Below are 23193 nucleotides of genomic sequence, written 5' to 3'. Positions count from 1 at the left end.
CTGATAAGCGTGACCTGATAAGGTGGAGAAAACGATATTGTTCTCATGAATCGTCCAAAATTCTATAGAAAGCGCATTTCAAGGTTCATGCCAGAAATATTGCACCTCGCGTAACTTTTGATCTCATCGATAGAACTTTTCGAAAACTTCAGACATGCTAGCTTTATATTTCAACAATCACTCTGCAAAATTTCAATAAAAAATGTAGCGTAGTTTCAGAGATATTGCAGTTTGAATGAGAAAAGTCCAAAAAGTCCGATTTTCGTAGAATTACTGTTTCTCAGGCCACACAAACTCCAGAAAGCTCAAATTTTGTGTTATAATAGTGTGATAGTTGATCTATCTAACGCAAAAAAATTGATCAAATATATCATCAGAGTAAAAAGTTATGGAAGTTTAAAGTCGAAGTGACAGTGCGCTTGCTTCCAATTTCTATACAATTATGAACGGTACTGTATATCTATATAGATAGACTCAATCTCTACTAAACCGATCAATGTGAAATTTGGTATGTGAGAGTTTTTGGGGTCGGAGATGGTTTCTAAAATGCATTCAAACCGCTCCGACGTAAAGGAAACAACATTCGGAAACTGCTGAATGGTTTTTATAATACTCTCATACAAAGCCGTAGGAACAGGGGAGGGGGTTTTGGGGGTTAAACCCCCCCTTCATCAAAAGCACGCGAGGTACCCTCAAAATTATAAATTTTTAATCAAATTTTGATGATGGAGTAAGGTTAGTAACAATCTTGACTCAAAACTGACTTCAAAACCTCGAAAACTAATCCCAGGTTCAGAATTCAGCTTCAGATTTTCAAAATTGTTTCACTTATGGATAGTAATTCATTTTTTAATACTACATTTTATTCTGGTTCCTTACTATCAAAATAAAAATTGTATGTGTGTTTTCAAATTTCGAATTAGGTATCCGGTTTAGGATTCTTGTTTTCGATTCGAATCATCATAAAAAATTCAAATAAAAAGCTGTGTTTTAAATCGTCGTTTAAATTTGGTTTAACATTTCCTACAAAATTTTATTCATGGTTTTCGAAACTCATACGCATTTTTTTACATATAATTTATATTTTTCCGAATATGAAAAAAATCGGAGTTTTTAGAAATTTAGTTTTTTATGTCATATTCAGATTCTAAGTTCATAAACTTTATTCTTATGTTTAAATTCAAACATAACAAAGCTTCAAAATAGCGATATAGATTCATTATTCGAAATTTTTATTTTTTATTTAGATTTGCAAGTCGGAATAAATTATTGAAATAAAGAATAATCATTGAAAACCAAAACATCCAAATTTATACTATGAATTCATAATCCAGGGCTACAAAACTGATTTCAATTCTTGGCTCATATTTCTAAAATTAGAAAATGTTTTTATGTTTATTTCTAAAAACGTATTGGAATTCCGAAACAGATTGACAATTCTAATTTTCAATTCAAGTTCAAAACTCAAATTCAGATTCAGCATGTAAATGAGTTCCAGTTTCGTTAAGGATTTCAATTGCAATAGATTGCAGGATGATAATTCTGATTGTTACTTCGATTCTAGAATTTAACCATTCGTTTGCACAATTCTACTGAAAATGAAAAAACTTTAGTAAAATTATAGTTCATTTTGCAAAAAATTCTTCCACAGGAATTAATCTGGTTTGTATTTCAAAATTTTAGTCTTCTATTTTTACCTTTGAAATTTGGATTTATTTTTCGAATTTTCTTTCGAAGTTGAAGGTTTTCCTACAAAAATAAACTTATTGTAAGTTCAAATCAAATAAGGAAAATTAAGCTAGCCAGATTTCCCTGTTTTACCCAGATTTGTCCGGATATTTTATAACAAAAAATAGAAAAAGGTTCAGCCACCAAAATTTTGTTTAAAAAAACAAATTTTCTCCGGATTTTTTCTCATTTTATCACAAAATGAAAAAAATTAAATAGCATTATAACATTCAATTTTGTCGCCCAAAAATGAAATTTTACAAGCTAGATTTATTAAAATAAACATATTTTTTGAGAGACTGAAATACGATTCAAAATTTGGTTGTGTTTTTCTGCGAAAAAAAAATTATTCGAATTTTTTTTCCTTGATTTTTGTTGAATAGTTCTTGGATTTTTGTCTAACTATTCCGAATTAGTATTAATTAAGATTTGAAATCCGGTCCGGCCCGGTTGCCCAAATTTATTTGCAAAATAAAACATTAAATTATAATATTTTTGGATTTTAACGACCAAAAACATTTATTTTTCGATGATAGAAAAATATGTTTTAATTGATTTGAGTCTTGCTTTTTGTTGCATAATTCCTAAGTTTTGACGGAATTTGCCCGGATATTGCCCGGTTTTTAAGGTTGAAAATCTTGAAATCAAATGCCCGAATTTTGCCAGGTGTTTAGATAAAATAGCCCAGCTTTTCCCGGTCCGGTACCGGAAAAATTCTGGCAACCTTAATCTAGATACTCCTCCAACTTCAAAAAGGGGCGATTTTTTTTAAGGTTTTTAGCAAGAAATATTGAAAGAAGGTATCGCCGGGTGTCATATTGGATTTTTTTGTGATATCACTGTTACCAAGCTGTCGAAAGTTTACACTGGTATAACTCAAAGTTCAAAGAAAAACACATTTAAAAACCAAATTGAAATCCAATTTGATTAGGATTGTATTGTAAGGCCACAATTTAATTATGATATCAGGTTTCTTGGTGTTTTATAGATTTCAATGTGTATTATTCTTGATATTGTTATGCTTTGTCATGCTTTATGTAGAACGAGCAAAAATAATAATTTTCCCCTTGCAAAAGGTCGAATTTTCTAGTAATTGGCGGATCACCTCATTGTCATGGTTTGAATTTAACATGGTGTACCTTATAAATTTCTAATTTAAAACAATTAACCCTAATAAAACCATTGTTATCTTGGTTTGCTAACTCCACTGAAAGATTGAGGTTTGGTTTGGAAAATACTATTTTTGGTAGTTTTATTTTATCAAGGATTAAAAACCAAACGGATTTTAACATTTATAAGCAAAATTTTGAACTTATTGTCAAGTTTTGAAAATTTGAGTTTGGATTCCCCAGCATTTTTTTTTAACTTCGATCGTCTGAATTGAAGCAAAACAACTCCAACATTTACCTAAGCAAACAATTGTAAATATTCAAAACCAGTTTGGCTCCTTACAGCCTCAAGGTATGAGCCGTTTTTAATAAAGAAATTACAAAAAAAAACTCCAACATTCAACTTTTTTAGTATTGATTTATTAGTCTTGAAGAACAAGAATATTTCTCCAATTCTATGTCTTGAAAGTTAAAACAAAAACAAGAAAAACAGATTTCTTAAATTGCTGACGAAAAAGGATATTTTCCATATAAATTCACAGATTATTGGCAACAGTGACGTCACATCCGGTATCAATACTAAAGCAGGACTGTCTCGGCACTACCTCCTTTAAATATTCCTTGGATTCAAAGGGTTTAGAATTTTATTAAAAAAACAAGTTTATTTTAATTGAAATAATTTTAACGAATTTAATTTTTTTTCCATCGAAAAGGTAGCAAGGCACACCGGCTCAGCTAAGGAGTGTATTTGAAAAAAAATCAACACTTTGTTTTGTGAATAATTTTTGAATGCATGGATGGAAATTGATGAAATTTTCAGAGGAGCTACCCAGTAATGTAATGTGTACGTGCACATAATTTGGTGACAATCTAAAGTCTGCTTCATTTAATATTGGAACACAAACAATTGCGTGTAGTTCAGTCATTTATTAACGAATTCATAATTTGTTTTTCATACAAATGTAGCATTTTCTTTACTCTTTCATAAAAAAAAATTAAAAAAATTATTCATTGCTGTTTCGAAGAAATTCTCGTACTTTTCCCGTAATACGGCACATTAGGCGGCGCACACCCTTTTCGTCCACCGTTTTGGCGATTTGATTCCACCAGTTTTGCTGTAATGGCAGCTTGCGAGGTCCGGCCAAAACATTACTGGACGGTCGTGGGCACGAATAAACGGCAGAATCCGTTTCTGTAGGCACTCTTTTTTGTAGACTTCTGATGTCATTGTCTTGTCAGTGAGAAAGACTTTGGTTTTCTGTCCACAACTGCATATCCCCTGCCAAATCATGTACTTGCGGGCGAATTTATCCGCAAACACGAACTTAAATTTTGCAGGTACATCCCCCCGAGCCGTCGCCAAATAAAATTTTTGACCTGGGATTTGCCCAAAGTCCGCCTTCACGTAGGTCTCATCGTCCATCAGAATACATCCGTCGAACTTGGTCAGCACTTGGTCGTACAGCTTTCGAGCACGGATTCTGGCCACATTGTTCTGCTTCAGCATCCGATTTGGCTGTTTGCTGGCTCGGAATGACCTTATTCCTTCCCGGAGACGAATTCGTCGCACCGTACTGTGAGCGGCCTGAAACTTATTGGCCAAATCGCGGTCTGAAAGATTGGGATTCCTCTTGACGGCCTTGATGACTTTCCCACGCAGTTTCCGGTCGACAGTTCCACTCCGACGCTTCGAATGCGGCTTCCGAGCCGTCGTCAATGTTTCCTTGTACTGCTTGATAACACGCCATACGGTATTTCTGGGCATTTTAAGTTGTTTAGCTAGCTTCGATGCCGACAACAATGGATTTTCAAGAAAACTGTGCACAATTTGATCTCTCCGTTCGGCTTCCATGGCGATTGTTTACAAAATGCTATCGTTTGGTGTTATGACATAAATACATGGTGAAAGGTAATGAATTTCCCGACACGTGGGTGAAAAAAGTTTCCAAATCCGTCCACTAGGAGCGCCACAATGAGCAAAAGAATTTGTTCCAATATTAAATGAAGCAGACTTTATCAAGTGGTGTTTCCGATAGCGTCCAATTTCGAAGTTCATCGACAAAATCAGCTGTAAATCAACTATTCGACCAAACTTCACATGGTAAATTGTTTAAAAAGTCCCATGGGATCCAATAGTGAGCATAAATTTAAATTAATAAAGATGATTGATTCCGTGAACTTATGGAATGTGAGAGGTTTTTTTAAGCTAAATCCAAAAATATCAATAGAGGAAGTGATAGAAAAGATAAATTTTTCTGTATAGTTCATTTAGCTGACAAATAAAAAAGCCTGACTTCATTTCTACAAGGTAGAAAAGCTGCCCACCGGTAAAATAAACAAAATACGGTGGTCATATCGTGCGCAAAATATTTGGACTGCTAGTGGGGAGATATTTTAAAAAAAATCGTAATGAACATCAAACGAAACCTTTAGCGGTCACCTGGCAAGTTTCCAACAAGAAACTATTCATTGACAAGTCTCGCCTGTCTATCCCGGAGATATAGAAGGAGAATAAGTTGAAAAATTTAATGTCTAGTACTCGAAGAAGCTAACGATCTGTGGAAACTGCAAATCACTCAGTGTTTCATAACGGTTGACACGTTTAATAGCTAGAAATACAAAGATGACTGCAGTGAGCGCTGATGTGGTCTAGTGGACAGGCTGGCGCGAGTCTGGTAACCCAAGCGTACTGGGTTCGATTCCCGGTATCGGCAAGAAAAACTTTTGGGTTCGAATCCCATAAGTTGCTGACAGGTAAAATGTGTTCTCATTGTGTAAATAATTATATATTTCAGAGGGAATGCATCTGGGGTAAATCTGAAGAGGCTATTGCAAGCGGAGTGGATTGCCAACCATTGTAGGTCTTTGAAGGTTGGATGCCTTCCCTCGACGAAAAATAAAAAAAGTAGCGCCGATGTGGTCTAGTGGATAGGCTGGCGCGAGTCTGGTATTGGTACGCCAGGCGTACTGGGTTCGATTCCCGGTATCGGCAAGAAAAACTTTTGGGTTCGAATCCCATAAGCGGGCCGACAGGTAAGATGTGTTTCATTATATAACTGACTATATAATTGGAATGTTCAATCAGTTGCCAGCTGGCCAGGTATATACACGGATGCCGGAATACCTGTAAGTAAACTAGCCCACCTGATTGATTCGTTCTTCCAAAATATACCTACATCAACACACGCAATACATTCACCACATAACAGTTCATACGAAGCCATGGGGTCCGGGTATGGTGGCGCGCTGCATTTGAGATTTGTCGAACCTAATAATCTAAGGAATGTATGTGAACCCATACTTTGACAGAAACTGCGGTGAATCCGTGCACTCATGGTGGATTACCAACATAAAAACGTCTCGGTGGTCGAGTGGTTAGCGTGGTAAGACGTTAATCGCTAGCCCACTGATGGCATGGGTTCGATTCCCATCTCGGTACTGGGTGTTAAATGTTAATTAAGTTGTCCACGTCATTTATTCAGTCTGTAAAGCCTAAATCGGCTAAGACGGTGTATGTCTTTAAAAAAAAAAAAGAAATACAAAGATGACTGCCTCCAAATGCGACAGTTTTCACTGCAAAGCACTTCAATAGGTCCACAAAGTTTATACTGTATTTAAGTTGGATCTGGAATAGTACTTTTACGCAAATGGTGGAGTGATAAATAGTCAACTATGTATTTTTCATGTCGAAGGAGGACATTCGGCTAAATTTGTTATAACTGCGACCAAATTCAAAATTTTGAATTATTTTGAAGGCCAAGTTTTATAAAACAGAAAACGTTATCAAAAATAGTCTTGATTTGAAAAAAGGATGATTAATAGTATGCATTCTAGATGGCGCACGTGTTGCCCAAATATTAAAGTCGAAAATCTTCTTCATTGGACGCTATCTAAAAAACCACTCAACAGAACATCACAAAAATTTGCACATATAAACATTACATAACCAGGTAGCTTCGCTGAAAATTTCAACAATTCATGCATTCAAAAGTTATTTACAAAACAAAGAGTTGCCTTTTTTCGAATACACTCCTTAGTAGGTAATCTATAAAAATGGACACTACATACAAATGTTGAGTAACTTCATCCTCCACCATTTTGACAAGTTGGCACGCAACGGTTTTTGAGACATTTGATAAAAAATATTCAAAAACAGGTCGGACTCGATTCTTTTTTTCGTGATTTCTTTTTTTGAAACGGCTCATACCTAGAGTTTGGCTTTAAGGAGCCAAACTCTTTCTGTGACTCGATTCTACGTTCCTCTCAATTTTTTTTTCGGAACAGTTAATCGAATCCAATCGATAATTGAATCGGATTCAAAGTTAACCCACTTTTTATGTCCATGGAATGCCAGCATGTTTTATATCTTTTAAAATGAAACATTTAAGATAAAGAGTATCTATCTACCATCGTTATAAAACTACTGACTTAGAGGATACACCTGTCTTAAGAAGATAGGACTCTTAAAATTTTGACAAACGCTAGAGACGCCTGATTAATTCGTGAATTTCAGATTAAAATTCATATTTCTAATGTTTTAATTGTATCATAAACCCAAAGTTTCGTGTCTTACTTATTTATTGACTTCATAAATCTTCATAAATATGTATTCTGAAAACTTATTTTTCGGAACCGTTGAACCTACAGTTTGAATTGGAAATGTTTTCAACATTTTTTTTTGTTTTGAGTTATTTTATCTCCACTGAACACAATGCTATCCTTTGCAGGAATATTGTACATTTTGATGCATAGCTGTAATTTTGTAAACACACAACAAGAAGTAGATGCCAGTAAACAAACCACACAATCGATCAGAGTAGCAATAAAAACACAACCGCACCTGCCAATATGCTCACATCAACTATGGGTTTACGTACTTCTTAGGGGAAAATCAAGCTTTCTCACGCGACTCAAACTCAACACCATTCCCCGACAAAAACAAATCACCCTTCCCACATTTATGTATTGTACCACACATGTTTGTAGCTTTGGCGGTCAATCAATGTTGCTTACAAAACATCCAAACATCAGTAGTAACTTCATATCTGCGCGGTGTGAAGGATGACAGGAGAAGGTGGAGAAATCATTACCCATCAAAAAATCACCTTTCATCAACATTCACGTGTCACATGCATACTTTATGCAGGAGCAGCAGCCATCACAGTTTGATGAATCGATGAATGTCAGAATACCTCAATATTCATACCAATGAATCTGGCGCACACGAGGTCGATACCATTGCCAGTCCTGGAATGGCAAATTCATTTTGAGATTAACTTAACCGTGTTATGAATTCACTGAAAAAAAACAAAAATTTGAAAAGAAAAAAAAAAGAAAGCTTCCCAATTTTAGGCCACTGATCTTCTTACCCCAAAAGAAATCCACAAACTTTGGAGTTCTCCTTATGAACTCCAACTCGTCTTAGATGGCCATTATTTTGAGTTTCTTAAGTCTGAAATCCTTCATTTTGGTTCAAAACTCATCCGTGATTTAGGAAACGTATGTTTTTGGTATTGAAGGCAGTTCAAATATCCCCGCAACTTTGCCAGATACAAACAAGACATCGCTTGACGAATTTGTTTATAGATGTCGAATCTTCGAATTTCAGTATTGCGGGTTGATTTACCCTGCCTTGAATGCCAAAATACATACTTCCATTCAAAGTCATTTATCAGAAAAATTTTCTTCATAAAAAAATTAGCAAAACACGTTAAAAGAAAAATCATGTTCGTTTTTTAGAACAAAATATTAAATTTTTCCTATCAAACCCAAAAAGTTAAAATTGATTTATGTGCCTAAACCTTTTTTTAAAATCCTGCATAAAATCATGGATGATTTTTGAACCAAAACGAATCTTTTCAGAACTCAGGGTTTTTGAGGAATTTTAAAATGATCCGAAATCGACTCAGTCTAATGGCCATGGTATGACATTCGTAAAACACACACCCTTGTGTTAAATGAACAGTACGGTAGAAATTGATTAACGTTTTAGACAACATGACTAGTCAGCTATTTGTCAACAGAGCCTTGGCCTAACACATCGGTGTTTGTTCGCCTCGGACATAATGAGTGGATTAATAACACTAGTTTACAGCATTTTTGAACTCAGTAAACTGAAGGTCATTTCCAATGTAAAATCGGGCGCTGAATCCGAAAATGAAATTCAAAAAAACCTCAGTAGAACCGTTTTTGAGTTATGCTCCAAATATGAAATTTCGGAAAAATTAAAAAAGTTCTTGTACTTAGATTAAAATATCTCGGACGGCATAACAGTAATTTGAAATCTCTTTTTTGCATATTAAAGGTGAATAAATTTTTTATCGATCATCTGAACAATGTTTTTGCGTTTGACGAACAGTATTGTTGATATTAGTGACTTTATGAGGAAAAAAATTATAAAAAACGCATTTTTTTAGAGAAAATTTTGTTTCAACGAAAGTTTTTGACTCGATGGTACCATTTAAAAAATCTGATTTTCTTTTGCGCTTAAATGTCAATTTAAAACAAAGATTTCAAGTGGTTATTTATTTAAATCGGTTGAAAATTGAAGAAATTATGGCTTCTTCACCATAACAGTATTTTTTGTAGTTTTTCATAACTTAACGAACCGCAGCACACTTATCACAGTATAGGAAGAATGAAACATGATAAATCTCACTCGCACCAAGTCAAAATGATTTATTAGCTTACCAGAAGGTCTCATGCCAAGTTTCAGGAAGATCTGACTATAGGGAGGGGTTGCTTGAGTCTCAAACGTGAATAAAATTTTGAGGTATTTTGCCTGGAAGGAACGAATAATACAGGTTTTTCATCCATAACTTTTTTCATCCCTAGCTGATTGTTTTTTATGGTTGATTTTCTTAAAGCCTAAGTTGAGACAAATATTTCACCCGAAGACTGTAACTCGATTGGATTTGAAACAGAAAAGTTATTGCGGTTCAAAGATTGTATTTTGGTCGAAAATTGTCGTATAAAACGCAATGCGTAAAAAGTACTCATTGCGTGTTGGGCAAAATTTGCGGCCTTTGAACCGCAATAACTTTTCTGTTTCAAATCCAATCGAGTTACAGTCTTCGGGTGAAATATTTGTCTCAACTTAGGCTTTATGAAAATCAACCATAAAAAACAATCAGCTAGGGATGAAAAAAGTTATGGATGAAAAACCAGTATTTTTCGTTCCTCCGGGCAAAATACCTCAAAATTTTATTCACGTTTGAGACTCAAGCAACCCCTCCCTATGGTCAGATCTTCCTGAAACTTGGCATGAGACCTTCTGGTAAGCTAATAAATAATTTTGACTTAGTGCGAGTGAGATTTATCATGTTTCATTCTTCCTATACTATGATAAGTGTACTGCGATTCGTTAAACTATTTAAAACTGCAAAAAATACAGTTATGGTAAAGTAGCCATAACTTCTTCAAATTTCAACCTATTTAAATAAATAACCTCTTGAAATCTTTGTTTTAAATTGACATTTAAGCGCAAAAGAAAATCAGATTTTTTAAATGGTACCATCGAGTCAAAAACTTTCGTTGAAACAAAATTTTCTCTAAAAAAAATCGTTTTTTTAAATTTTCTTCCTCATAAAGTCACTAATATCAACAATACTGTTCGTCAAACGCAAAAACATTGTTCAGATGATCGATAGAAAATTTATTCACCTTTAATATGCAAAAAAGAGATTTCAAATTACTGTTATGCCGTCCGAGATATTTTAATCTAAGTACAAGAACTTTTTTAATTTTTCCGAAATTTCGTATTTGGAGCATAACTCAAAAACGGTTCTACTGAGATTTTTTTGAATTTCATTTTCGGATTCAGCGCCCGATTTTACATTAAAAATGTTGGTCAGTTAATCAAGTTCACGATTTTTTTAAAATTTTGTAAACTAGTGTTATCATATTCAAATTTTTTCAAACTATTACTATAACTATAAACTATAACTAAGTATTTCAATGAAATCAGGAAATACGTTTGAATCCGTTTGCTGAACAAAACATTTGAAGAAAAATTGAAAAAAATACTACAGAATCTGCTCTTGCGCTATGTTAGTATTCTCATTCATTTTTTGCAATCAGGCGTGGAGAAGTCAAGGCTTGCTGAACAATAATTTTTTATGATGAAAGGGAAGGATATAAAGTTTTAGAAATTAAATGTTTGCCTAATAATTTATTCAATTTTTTTGGTAAGACAATTGAATCCGATAATTTGTTTCATCTTAGTTAGTTTAATTGATGTCAAAACTAGTTTCTAAGGAGTAAAAAGTAAATTTATTCAACAAAAGGTATGTGTACGAGAATGATGTTTTTTAATTCATAAAATCTTTTGAAAAGATAACTTTTTTTTCAAAGGATTTTATGGAGATTTTAATAACATTTTTTTTTCTGTTTTATCAATGTTTCTTTTCAAGAGCGAGTAAAGGCGCTATATCCAAGGTCAATGACCAGAGATAAGGTACAAAGAAATTCAAAATTTTACATCATAACTTTAATAAGTTTAAGCTTTTGAAACAAACAGATAAAAATCAAATTCCGCCAAAAATTTTGAATTTCTGTGTGAAATAACCTTATTTCCATCCATTTGAGGAGCAATAACCAAGGACCGGAATCCAGGAGCTAACTTCTTTTAGCAAATAAGCTCCCAACGTAAAATAAAATATCTAATCATGGAAACGTATGGTACTGTTGTCCACGTTTCTTCCTCCCTGTGATCCAGTTGTCTCTGCGTCTAATACTGCACAGTGGGCCCGGCCGAGTAAAGATGGGCAGTAAATGTACTTTTACTACTCACCGGGATGCTGACAAGATCTGGCTGTGTATGTATCATAAGCATAAGCATAAGCATAAGCATGAAGGATCTCTCAGTGACCATTCTGTAGAGCAAAGCGTTTGGTCGTATGTAAGATATTGCAGTTTGAATGAAAGCAGTTGAAAAAGTCTAATTTTCATATAATTGATGTATCTAATGTTTCAAATACTTGAAAGAGGTTTAGTGTCATCAGATAATCGAACCAAAAATAATCAAATCTTAAAATATAAAATTATGAAGAAACAATGTCATTGGAGTTGAACGTTAGAAATGTTTAACCCTTTCCTTCCCACGAGGTTTTTCATGTTTTAAAAATAGAAATATTGATAACAACTAAAGTTCTAGAACAAAAGATACATTATTTTAGTCTACTTTTATGATCCAGTTGATAAATTTGAATTTTGAGGTGGATCATATATGCTCCATTGGGAAGATAACAACACAGAGGGTGTAAATGAAGAATAAGAAATAGCGGCCAAAATACAGGGAATTTCATCACCTTTTTGATTACAAACTAAAACGATCCTATTTTGTGAAATATTTCTTGGGTATATCCAGCTCTCAAAAGTCAAACTATTGAAATTTTTAAAATTATCAGTTTTGCTTTGAACAATGGCCGCCATGACACTTTTTACCAGAGAAACAAAACGTGCCGATTTTCGAAAAAAAATCACGAGCTTTTGCAAATATTTTGAGACATGTGGTCATTTCAGTAGATGAAATAGCTATCCTGAAGAGAAAAAACTTTTGACGGAATGATTTTCATGAGTATTGATAAAAAACTTAGCAAGATGAAAAGTACCTTTTGTTCCCAGTGTATCACCTGTGATCCACTTTACTTATTCGAAAATTTATATGCTTTAGTGGAAATCTAAGCAAACCATCATTTGATTTTACTTACACAAGCAATTTTCTGCACGTCAGTATTTTTATTTGAGAATAATTATGAAAACTTGTGAAGTTATTGAACATCAAATGACGACTTGATTTATATTTCAAAAAAATCCAACTTTTGCGCAGCTTTTGATCTGCCAAGCAAAAACTAGTGAATCGATTTTCTTCAAATTTTGTGCAATGATTCTTCATTCATACTTGCACATTCGATGAGAAAATGGTGTAGATCCAAAGCGCCCAGATCAAATGCGAGCTATGCGAAGTTGTGGATCACCTGTGCTACCATGGGAAGGAAAGGGTTAAAGTTGGAGATATTCTTGCGTGCACTCAAACGTCTATTAAATTATGCACGGTACTGGTAGTTAATAATTTGTAAAACACCAACCACTTAGCTTAAAAAAGCCATCAATTCTATGTTCATTTAAAACCATGCATTATAACAATGCTGAATACATTCAAGTAATTTTTTAATATAAAAAGACTTTTTGCACTTATCTCCCAGCGCATCTAGTTCCTAGCTTCAAAATTACTTTTTTGTGTTGTGATTACTTAGAAATCAATTATGTTCATTCTCTATGAGTCCGACTGTGGTCAGCAAAAAATAGTAAAAATGAACCAGTCTAATTCCAATTCTTGCAAAACGGTTTCCTATTCCTGTCGCAAAATTACGACGAATTATGGGGGCCGAGCGATTCGATTTCAATCGAATATTGACAAATTTATATAGTTCAGATTAGTTTGAAATCATTTTTCTAATATTATTACAACACTTTTCTGTTGAACTTGATGATTTTGATTGTTATTTGCATTGACAGGAAGCGTTAAAACAAAGAAACACGTTGGAGGGATCACTTAGTTCGTCTTTCAATATGGCGGAGTGTGCCAATAATAATTGATTCTAACCTTTTCCCCTGGCTCAGGCCGAGAGTTTTCTAATTGAAAATCCTTCAACGTGGTCAGCTGTTTTCCGTCGAGGAGTGACGATCCATTTCCGGCATACAATTTCCAACCGGAAGGAATGTTAAAAGTGTTTCGATTATAGCTATATGACTGTAATGATGTTTATGCTGAAAATTGGAACCGTAATCTGTTTGCTCCATTGTCTGGCCACCAATTTGTTTTTTTTTTCTGGAATTGTCAGCTTGTCCTTGACTGATTTATTCAGAAATCATTTGTTTACCGAAGACACTTTTCCAGAGCAAATTAGTCATTCCTAATATGTTTGTCAACTTTCGATATGATACGACGTTCGTTACGGGGGTGTGACCGAGGTAAAGGTAAAAGTCAGAAAGTTCGAACGACATAAACTATAATAAAAATACTTTTATTACTGGTAAAAAGATAAACTTTTGTGCGGACGTAATTTAGGCTGTCTATCAATATGAAGATCTCAATCCCAACTAACTATTGTGCTGACGTGGCATCAGCAGGTCGGCAAGCACTGTTGCCAACTGTGAGCCCAGCGATGTATCCAGGGTCCCAACATCTCCCCTCTTAATTCAGCCGGTACGAGTCGAACCTCCTCGGAACTCTTCGGGTACGTGAAGATCTTCGTGGCATTTGTACGGCTGATTGTTCTTCGATGGCAGATTGAAGGCGAACGTGGGAGGTTCCAAGCATCGAGAAGGATGCTTAGAGGCAAGTTGGTTTTCGTCGCAGTTTCCGGTTCCTGTTCGGTTCGACTAATGAGTTGATTGATGTGCGAGCGTACCACTTGTCTTCCGTCAATCCAGACGTTGTACATTATTCTGCCAACTTTCTCCAGTATGACACCCGGGAACCAGTTCCACTTATTCGTGACGTAGATTTTAGCAAAAACGAGTTCGTCTTTCGCAAAGGATCTTTGCGAGTGGGGGTCTTCACGGTAAGGTGCTCGATCTGGTTCCGGTGGTGGTCGAAGCAATTCCAGACTAGTTCGAATTGGTCTGCCAAACATCGCTTCGGCTCAAGATTTCCCATCTGGTGCCGATGGGTTTGATGTGCTTCCATAGGTAAGAAGGAAGGTGGCCAATGCTTCTCAGACCGTTTTTTCTTCCCTCCTGAATTTTTCTAATTGCACGCTTGAACGTATCTACAAAGCGTTCCGCCTGACCGTTGCTTTTTGGGTGGAACGGTGCAGTGGTCAGTTGATCGATGCCGTTTTCTAAGCAGAACGTTTGAAACTCTTTACTTGTAAATTGAGTTCCATTATCGCTGACGAGTGTAGTTTGCATACCCATTCGAGCAAACAGATCCTTCAGAATGCGAATCGATGAGATGGATGTCGTACGATGTGTCTCAACAATTTCAGACCACTTGGTGAAGACGTCGATGACCAGCAGAAAGTATTCTCCGTTCAAAGGTCCAGCATAGTATATATGAACCCTTTCCCATTGCTTGCTCGGCGTGGACCACAGTGACGGTTTTGAAATTGGAGCGGATTTTGAAGGAATGGCACAATTTCGACACGACTTGACATAGGAGGTTACATCGAAATCTAACCCTGGCCGGTAAACGTACGACCGAGCTATCGCCTTCATTCGCTGGATACCCGGATGACCTTGGTGGATTTGGTTCAGGCAACGTTTGCAGAACTCCAATGGAATGACCAAGCGTTCGCTGAACATTATGCACCCTTGGCAGAGACTGAGTGCGTCTTGTCGGTATGGTTTGGTTTGACTTCCGGTTCTGGTAAGGCCTTTAAGGAAGGGGCCCAGCCTTTTTGCTAGTATTGGTACACTCGCTTCAAGACAGGATCTAAGGACAAGCCCAAAACTCAAGGGAAGAACATTAACGATACTTCGTGTTACCAACTGTATCCTCGACAATATATCGGCATTACCTAATTTTGCGGTCGGGACGTATTCGATGGAAAATTCGTAGCGTTAGGGCCCATCGTTGCAGTCGGTTGGTGGTGTAAACCGGTATGCCCTTCTTGCTACCGAAGATCCTGAAGAGGGGGGCATGGTCGGTTTGAAGGTGAAATCTTCAACCGAACAACATCTTGTGGAACTTTGTTACGGCAAATATGATCGCGAGCCCCTCGCGATCTGGCTGACTGTAGTTTTTCTCTGCAGGTGATAATGCACGGGAGGCATGTTGAATTACCTTGATGGTGCCATCAGGAAACTTGTGTGAGATCGTGGCACCAACACCACCCGAAGAAGCATCTGCCGACACCACTATTTCGAGCGCTGGGTCATAGTGTGTCAACATTAAGTTGGAGGTTAAAATTTGTTTGAATTTATTAAAAGATGCCTGGCATTCGGAAGTCCAGACGAATTTTGCTCCATCTTTTAAAAGTTCGTCCAGAGGAAAACGCAGGTTTTTCATTTGAGGTACAAATTTGCCGTAGTAATTTATTGCGCCCAGAAATGAGCGAACTCCGGAGACATCTGTCGGAGCTGCCATATTGTGGATTGCTTGCACCTTATCAGGGTCTGGACGAATGCCGTTGCGATCAAGGGTATGGCCTAAATACTTGATCTGTGATTTTGCGAAACTAAACTTCTCGAGACGGATCGTGAAGCCAAAATCTTGGATCCGTCGCAACACCTCGTTGATTCTAGCCCAGTGTTCTTCCGGGGTTTTTTCACCAACTACCAAGTCATCAATGTAACCAGAGATGCCCGGTAGGCCTGCCAGCATAGCGTCGATAATTTGCTGAAAGGCTCCAGGAGCTGTTTTTACCCCACGATTATAACGATAGAGGCCACGGTGAGTGTTTATCGTTAGAAGGTACCTGCTGCTTTCGCCGACCTCCACCTGCAGGAACGCTTCCGACAAATCGAGTTGCAACGGCAACGGAAGAGGATACTGGTGAGGTTGGAGAGCCGTGTTGAGACCAGTACTATAATCGCCGCAGATGCGAATCGTGCCGTTCGATTTTCGCACCACGACGATAGGCGCAGCCCAATCGAAGTAGTCGACTGGAGAGATGATTCCTATCCGTTCCAGGCGATCAAGTTCATCGTCTACGGTGTTGTAGATCGCATAGGCTGCGGGACGTTTCGGACGGAAGACAGGGACTGCGTCAGGCTTGAGGTGCAGATGGATCTGAGTTTTGTTGCATAGACCGAGTCGCTCTTGGAAGACAGCAGGGAAGGTTGCTTTTAATGATTCCACGCTGTCACAGCAACGGGTGATGAGATTGCAGTACGTATCGATCGGAATGGACCATAGCTGGAAGACGTTCATCATGTCGATGCCCAGTAGGTGGAGTGGGCTATCAACGTCGTGGAATTGAGCACGGCGTTTCTCATCGTGGATAATGGCATCACAATCGAAACGAAAAAGCAACCTCAAGTGATCTCCTGATGCCGATTCCGCTGACCTGAACGACCGATTACCTGGCGGTTTACCCATACGCTCCCATGTTTGGAGGGAAATGACGCTGATGTCGGAACCAGTGTCCAGTTGAAGACGTATATCAATGCCGTCTAGCTTAGCTTGAACGAAACGACGGCTATTATGTAACTTATTTACAAGGATACTCACCTTTTTTTGTGAAAACTCGATGAGGCTTGTTGTTTCGGCTAGAAAATTTCCTATTCTGCCTTGCTGTTGAGCAATATCCTTCACGATGGCTCGTATTGCCACAGGTGCTGCACTTGTGTTCCTTAAAACTGCAATCACACACGTAGTGCATGGCTCCACAGAGCCAGCAAGGAGTAGAAGGTAGATTCTTGTTGGAACTGTTTACCTTTGCAGCTGGATGTTTGTTGTTGTTGATGTTGCGATGATGATGATGATGACGTTTCAACTGTTGCACCGCGGCCGGCGGTGTAGCTTCAATCATTGCGGTGTCTCTTTTTAGGAATAGAAGACGCTGACAATCATCGGATAGCTGCTCAAGTGTGACGTCCCGTCTATCCTCAATTTTAGACAGCAAAGCGAGTTCGCACCTCGGAATCTTTTTCTGCTTTCAGGTCACAGATGAACATCAAACATTTAAACTCCTCTTCGGAGAGTTTCTGCAGCTCGAATTCGATGCAAGATTTATTCATGCGGCAAGCATAGGAGGTGTAGTCCTCGTTTTATTGTTTCTCCAGACGTAGGCAACGGTAACGGCGATTGAGCACGGATTCAGTGGAACCGAAAATGACTTTTAATTTGTCCAATATCTCCGTGAATGAAAAATCTTTTGGTTGCCTAGGGAGGATGAAGCTTACGTAGCGCTCGTGCTCCGCTGCTCCAAGTTTTCGCATGAGCAGGCGAACTTTTGCTGGATCATCAAGCCTTGCAGCATCTTTTTCGAAGAGATCATTGTACCTCCCATACCACGTGGCGAAGGTTATGTTGCTCTCTGGGTCAAAACGGAATTCCTTCACATTGTTGGCCAAAGAATCAAGAATGATTTTCGGATTGGAGGGCACCTGAACGTTGACGACTAACAGGGCGTCCCGGAATTGTGTAAGTTGTTGCTGCTAGACCATTTGGTCCGTGTAGACTTGCTGTTGTTGGAAAAACTGGGCGAGGTACGGATCCGACGGGATCGAGCGTGGCTGTTGCTGTTGACCATGATGACCAAATATCGGCTGATTCTGTCTTCCAAGGTGTTGCGGGTCGGATTCGAGAGCTTCTCCAGCGTTTGTGAATTCCGGCGACGAATGCGAATTGAGGTTATTGTTCTCCATAGTGCACCGATATTTCCGCGTGGGTGACGCGCCTCTTAAGTGAAGATTATTGCGCTTAATTTTCACTCAATTACGCGACATACTCGTCGCCACTGTTACGACGTTCGTTACGGGGGTGTGACCGAGGTAAAAGTCAGAACGCTAACGACATAAACTAATATAAAAATACTTTTATTACTGCACCCATAGAAGAGGTTGCAAAAATCCAATGCCTTTTTAGCAAATCTCTGTGCCGATAATGCTCTGAAATGTGCACTGTGCCGAAGACGGTATGTTTGAAAAACCGTAACTGGCATAAGGACTCGGTTCCCAACCAAAATGATGACCACTACATTCAAGCGAAACAAGAAAAACATTTTATGGGATTTCCTTCCTATTGGATAATTCATCCCAGAAACAAGAAAATAAAAATTAAAACCACAGCGCTGTAGTGAGAATCGAACTCAAATCACCAATTGGATCGTCTTGCCAGTCCGACATTCTAACCAGTGTACTATTCGAGCTTCATGCAGGACGAGGTATATTTGTCATAGGCTTTCTGTTACCGATCAATCACAAAAAACGTACAACAGCGGCTTCCCGGCGTTTGGCCTCCTTTCAATGCATTCCTTTGCCTTAAGATGGAAACGGGAAAGGGAACGGGAGTGAAGGAACGGGAAACCCATTGAATGAGAACTGTGCTTTGCTTACTGCCTGCTATTACATACACACGCTACATATACACAGCTGCTAAAGCCGGGCAGCTTGGCCGGTGTTGTTTGCCTGTGAATTGAAGGAATGTTTTTGTTGTTGCTTTTGCTACATACACACGCACAGCTTAGCCGTGTTTGCCGGTTGATTGAATTAGGAGGAGGTGTTTGTTGTTGCTTTTGCTACATTCACACGCACAGTGCTCGGTTCGCAGACTGCCTGGTGTTGGCCGGTATTTATTTCCATCCTTCTTTGGCTTGTGATGCGATGGGGAGGGACGCGAAAACGTTTTTATTTTGTTTCATTCAGACATACGCAATTCGGTTTCGCTGGGAGGTTAATGCCGGTGGGCGCAAATCGAATCAGTGCCGGTCGCGTTATCTTCTTGTACCAATGATGCTATGAAATTGACTACACGCCATTGGCACAGAGGCTGAATTTTGGGTGTGGTAAAAAGATATACTTTTGTACGAACGTAATTTAGGCTGTCTATCAATCATCAATCTCAATCCTAACTAAAGGCGCCCGCACAATAGCACGTCGGACGTCGCGTCGCGTCAGCTGTCAACGCTGTCGTTGAGTACTAAAACGCTGACGCGACGCACTGGGATTTTTTTTCAGCACAATACAGCGTCCACTGACAAGGCTTTCCAGAATTTTTGAGACAAAAATCGAGGTGCCTAACATTACAAAACACAAAAAAATGACGATAATTTTATTTTTGAGTATATTTGTGTCAAACTTTGACAAAAAAGCATTAAAAAGAATATTCAAAACCCTGCTGACGCGCTGGAATTTTGATTTATTTCTAAACGAAAACGTTGAAGCTGGAGAACGCTGCTGTTTAGAACAAGTTCAGCGTTTTAGTACAATGCTGTCACTGACGCGACGCACCATTGTGGTGGCTCAAACGGAAAACGGTATCCCTAAAATGAAATGTCAACGCGACGCTGACGTGACGCGACGTCTGCCTTAACTATTGTGCTGGCGTCAGGCGTGGCATCAGCAGCAGGGATGTCAGGTGTCCTGATTTTTCAGGATTTGTCCTGATTTTCGAGAGGCCGTCCTGATTTTTCGAAAACTCTCGAATTGTCCTGATTTTTGAATAATGACCTTCAAAATGTTCTGATTTGTCCTGATTTTTAAAAAAATGTCAAAACTATAGCTTAATTTATGGTTAAGTGGTGAGGAAATCAAACTAATCTTTAATAAAATAGTTTGATAAACGAGCACACACATATAGGATCTTAGTGAAACTTTATGTTTCTTTGGAAAGATCTTATTTCCTTAACTCTAAGCGTACATCTTTCGAAGTTATGATGGCTAGCATCTTACTAACCACTTAACCACAGAAAGTGTACTATGTATGCCATGACCGGGATTCGATCTCATGAAGCTTGGTGTAGAAGACTTGAGCTCTAACCACTACGCCAAAGCCACTGGCAAAGGTTCTTATCGCTTTGGTTGCATATTTGAGGCGTCCTCTGCGCTCGTATTTCGCCTTTAGTTATGCAATTTCAGCAGAGCTGCATATTATTTTCATCAATTTAGTGTTGTCCTGAAAAATCCTGATTTTTTTTATCGCGGTGTCCTGATTTTTATCAAAACCACCTGGCACCCCTGATCAGCAGGTCAGCAGCGACGTATCCAGGGTCCCAACACGATATTTCTGTCAACTTAATATAAACGAAATTTAAAATTCGAAATTTGAAGTTGGAAAGTTAAAAATAATTTTCGATTGCTAGATTCACAAATATGATAATCATAAATAAACGACCACAAAGGTTGAATTAAATATTATTTTTAACTTTCAGAAATGTAACGAAAATTCATAACTCAACTTAAACGGAGTATTTTTTTTTTCTTGTCATTTTATGAAACTGATAAGTTTCCAAGAACAGTGAATTGAGATTCCAGATAACAAATTTTTTATTTTTTTTAACATTTTAAAGCTTCGATTTTTATTCTGAATTTGAAATCTCGGGATGGTAATACATCATTCGGAAACTGAAATTCGGAAGCCTCTTAAAACTCCAAAAAATTTAGGACTATAGAACCAAATTTTAAATTTGGAGAATCATTGTCTTATTTCAAAAACTCATCTTATCTTATGAATGCATGTTAATTTTTAGAATCAGAACACAGCTCAGCTCAGAATGATCTAGTATCGCTAGTAATAAAAAGCCTAGTACAACATTTTTCAAACATTTTAAAAAGTTCCGGTTTCGTTACAAAACAATTTTTTATTACAAATGTTTCAAACATTAATACATATAATCTCTTATTGATTCATTTCAAATCCCCCAAACCCACAACAGATGGTTTCGCCTTCTCGCAGGAGGAGGGCGGCAACGTGTCCCAGACGGACGTGATCCGGGCGTACGATACCAACCTGCCGAAACCGGATGGGAACTGAGAGCAGCGGCCCGATTTTTGCTACGAAAACTATTTTTCCGTGTGTTAATCAGGTGGCGGCTGCCATTTCGAACAACAGGACGGCGGAAACAGCAGCAGCAGCAGCGTTTCTCAAACCCACCAACCCACCACCATCATCGTTCCACGTTCGTGATTTGACGTTTGTGGCGTTGGTGGTATTGGTGGTGGAGGAAAAAATGGCGTCATCTGAGATTAAAAAGCGTCATCGACGTGAGACTATTGTTTTTGGCAAACAGGCCACCAGGCCGAGAGAGAACGTTGGTGTATATGTGTATGTGCATGTAAAAATAAAGTAAACAAAATATCACAACAACCATTTATTTATCTACTATATACAAACTATTTGTCGATGGGTATGAGTAAAATACAGCAACAAAAAAAACAAAGAAAAGAAAACAAAAACTAAACCGATTGAAAACAAAACCGATTATCTAGATGTAAGCGGCCAGGGTATATTTATATAGATAAACTAAAAGAAAAAAACAGAGAGAGAGTGACAAATTACTGTAACAGTGCGAAAATGGAGTTATTTATTTATTTATAGGTGTGAAAAATGAAGAAAAAATAACATAAACAAGCTACTAAGTGAAGGTATTTATATAGCCAGCACTAGTTATAGTTTTATTTTGGTATAATTTTGCAGATACAGTACCGTTCATAATTGTATAGAAATTGGAAGCACGCGCACTGTCATTTCGGCTTTGAACTTCCATAACTTTTTTACTCTGATGATATTTTTTGATCAAATTTTTTGCATTAGATAGATCAACTATCGCACTATTATATCCCAAAATTTGAGCTTTCTGGAGTTTGTGTGGCCTGAGAAACAGTAATTCTACGAAAATCGGACTTTTTGGACTTTTCTCATTCAAACTGCAATATCTCTGAAACTACGCTACATTTTTTATTGAAATTTTGTAGAGTGATTATTGAAACATAAAGCTAGCATGTCTGAAGTTTTCGAAAAGTTCTATCGATAAGATCAAAATTTACGCGAGGTGCAATATTTCAGGCATGAACCTAGAAATGCGATTTCTATACAATTTTGGACGAATGTTTCCATAGGAAAATCATATTCTCTGTTTAACAACCAGTTAATCAATTTCAACCAAAAAATCAAAACAATATCGTTAGATTCTGATTTCAAAACACAAATGGACCATTTATTCCATTTTTCCTTTTCTTCATTGCTTTTGCCAGACATTTTTTGGTTGATTGTTGGATGGAAACGATATTGTTTTCATGAATCGTCCAAAATTCTATAGAAATCGTATTTCTAGGTTCATGCCTGGAATATTGCACCTCGCATAGCTTTTGATCTCATCGATAGAACTTTTCGAAAACCTCAGACATGCTAGCTTTATATTTCAACAATCACTCTGCAAAATTTCAATAAAAAATGTAGTGTAGTTTCAGAGATAATGCAGTTTGAATGAGAAAAGTCCGATTTTCGTAGAATTACTGTTCTCAGGCCACACAAACTCCAAAAAGCTCAAACTTTGGAGAATAATTGTGTGATAGTTGATCTATCTAACGCGAAAAAATTGATCAAAAAGTATCATCATAGTCAAAAGTCATGGAAGTTCAAAGTAGAAATAACAGTGCGTGTGCTTCCAATTTCTATACAATTATGAACGGTACTGTAGGTACGGTGTCTTCTTAAGAACAATATCATAAACAAAAATTTGGCATTTCTGAAATTTTGCCACACTGTAGAAAAGACCCTCTTTTATCCAAAAGATAATTTACGAAAAAATATGCTTTGGAAGTAAAAAAAAAGTGAAAGATGTGATCGGCAAGATAATTTTTACTCCTAAAAAAAGTGTGAAAGCGAGGTCTGACAAAAAGACACTAAAGCCCTAAAAAAATGAGTTTTGATCTATTTTTGAAAGCTAATTTTCAAAATCAGCTT

General features: G+C 37.4%; 1 protein-coding gene across 14 annotated transcripts in view; it reads left to right on the top strand.

The window, feature by feature from the left end:
• LOC129748323 (probable phospholipid-transporting ATPase IA) overlaps positions 1 to 22726 on the top strand; it is a 329089-nt gene extending 306363 nt beyond the window's left edge. For 11 of the 14 annotated variants that reach the window (XM_055742881.1, XM_055742874.1, XM_055742872.1 and 8 more), the window contains one exon: positions 21164 to 21401. In XM_055742881.1, the coding sequence (XP_055598856.1) occupies positions 21164 to 21261 (98 nt within the window). In that variant the 3' untranslated portion in view covers positions 21262 to 21401. Of the gene's footprint in view, positions 1 to 21163 lie in introns of all 14 variants that reach the window. The other 3 variants (XR_008737709.1, XR_008737710.1, XM_055742873.1) reach the window with 2 other exon arrangements.
• Positions 22727 to 23193: the final 467 nt, after the last annotated feature.

The sequence above is a fragment of the Uranotaenia lowii genome, chromosome 2 (assembly GCF_029784155.1).
Source record: "Uranotaenia lowii strain MFRU-FL chromosome 2, ASM2978415v1, whole genome shotgun sequence".
Classification (NCBI taxonomy): Eukaryota; Metazoa; Arthropoda; class Insecta; order Diptera; family Culicidae; genus Uranotaenia; species Uranotaenia lowii.
The sequence above is the reverse complement of the archived record's forward strand: the minus strand, read 5'-3'. Positions and strand labels throughout refer to the sequence as shown.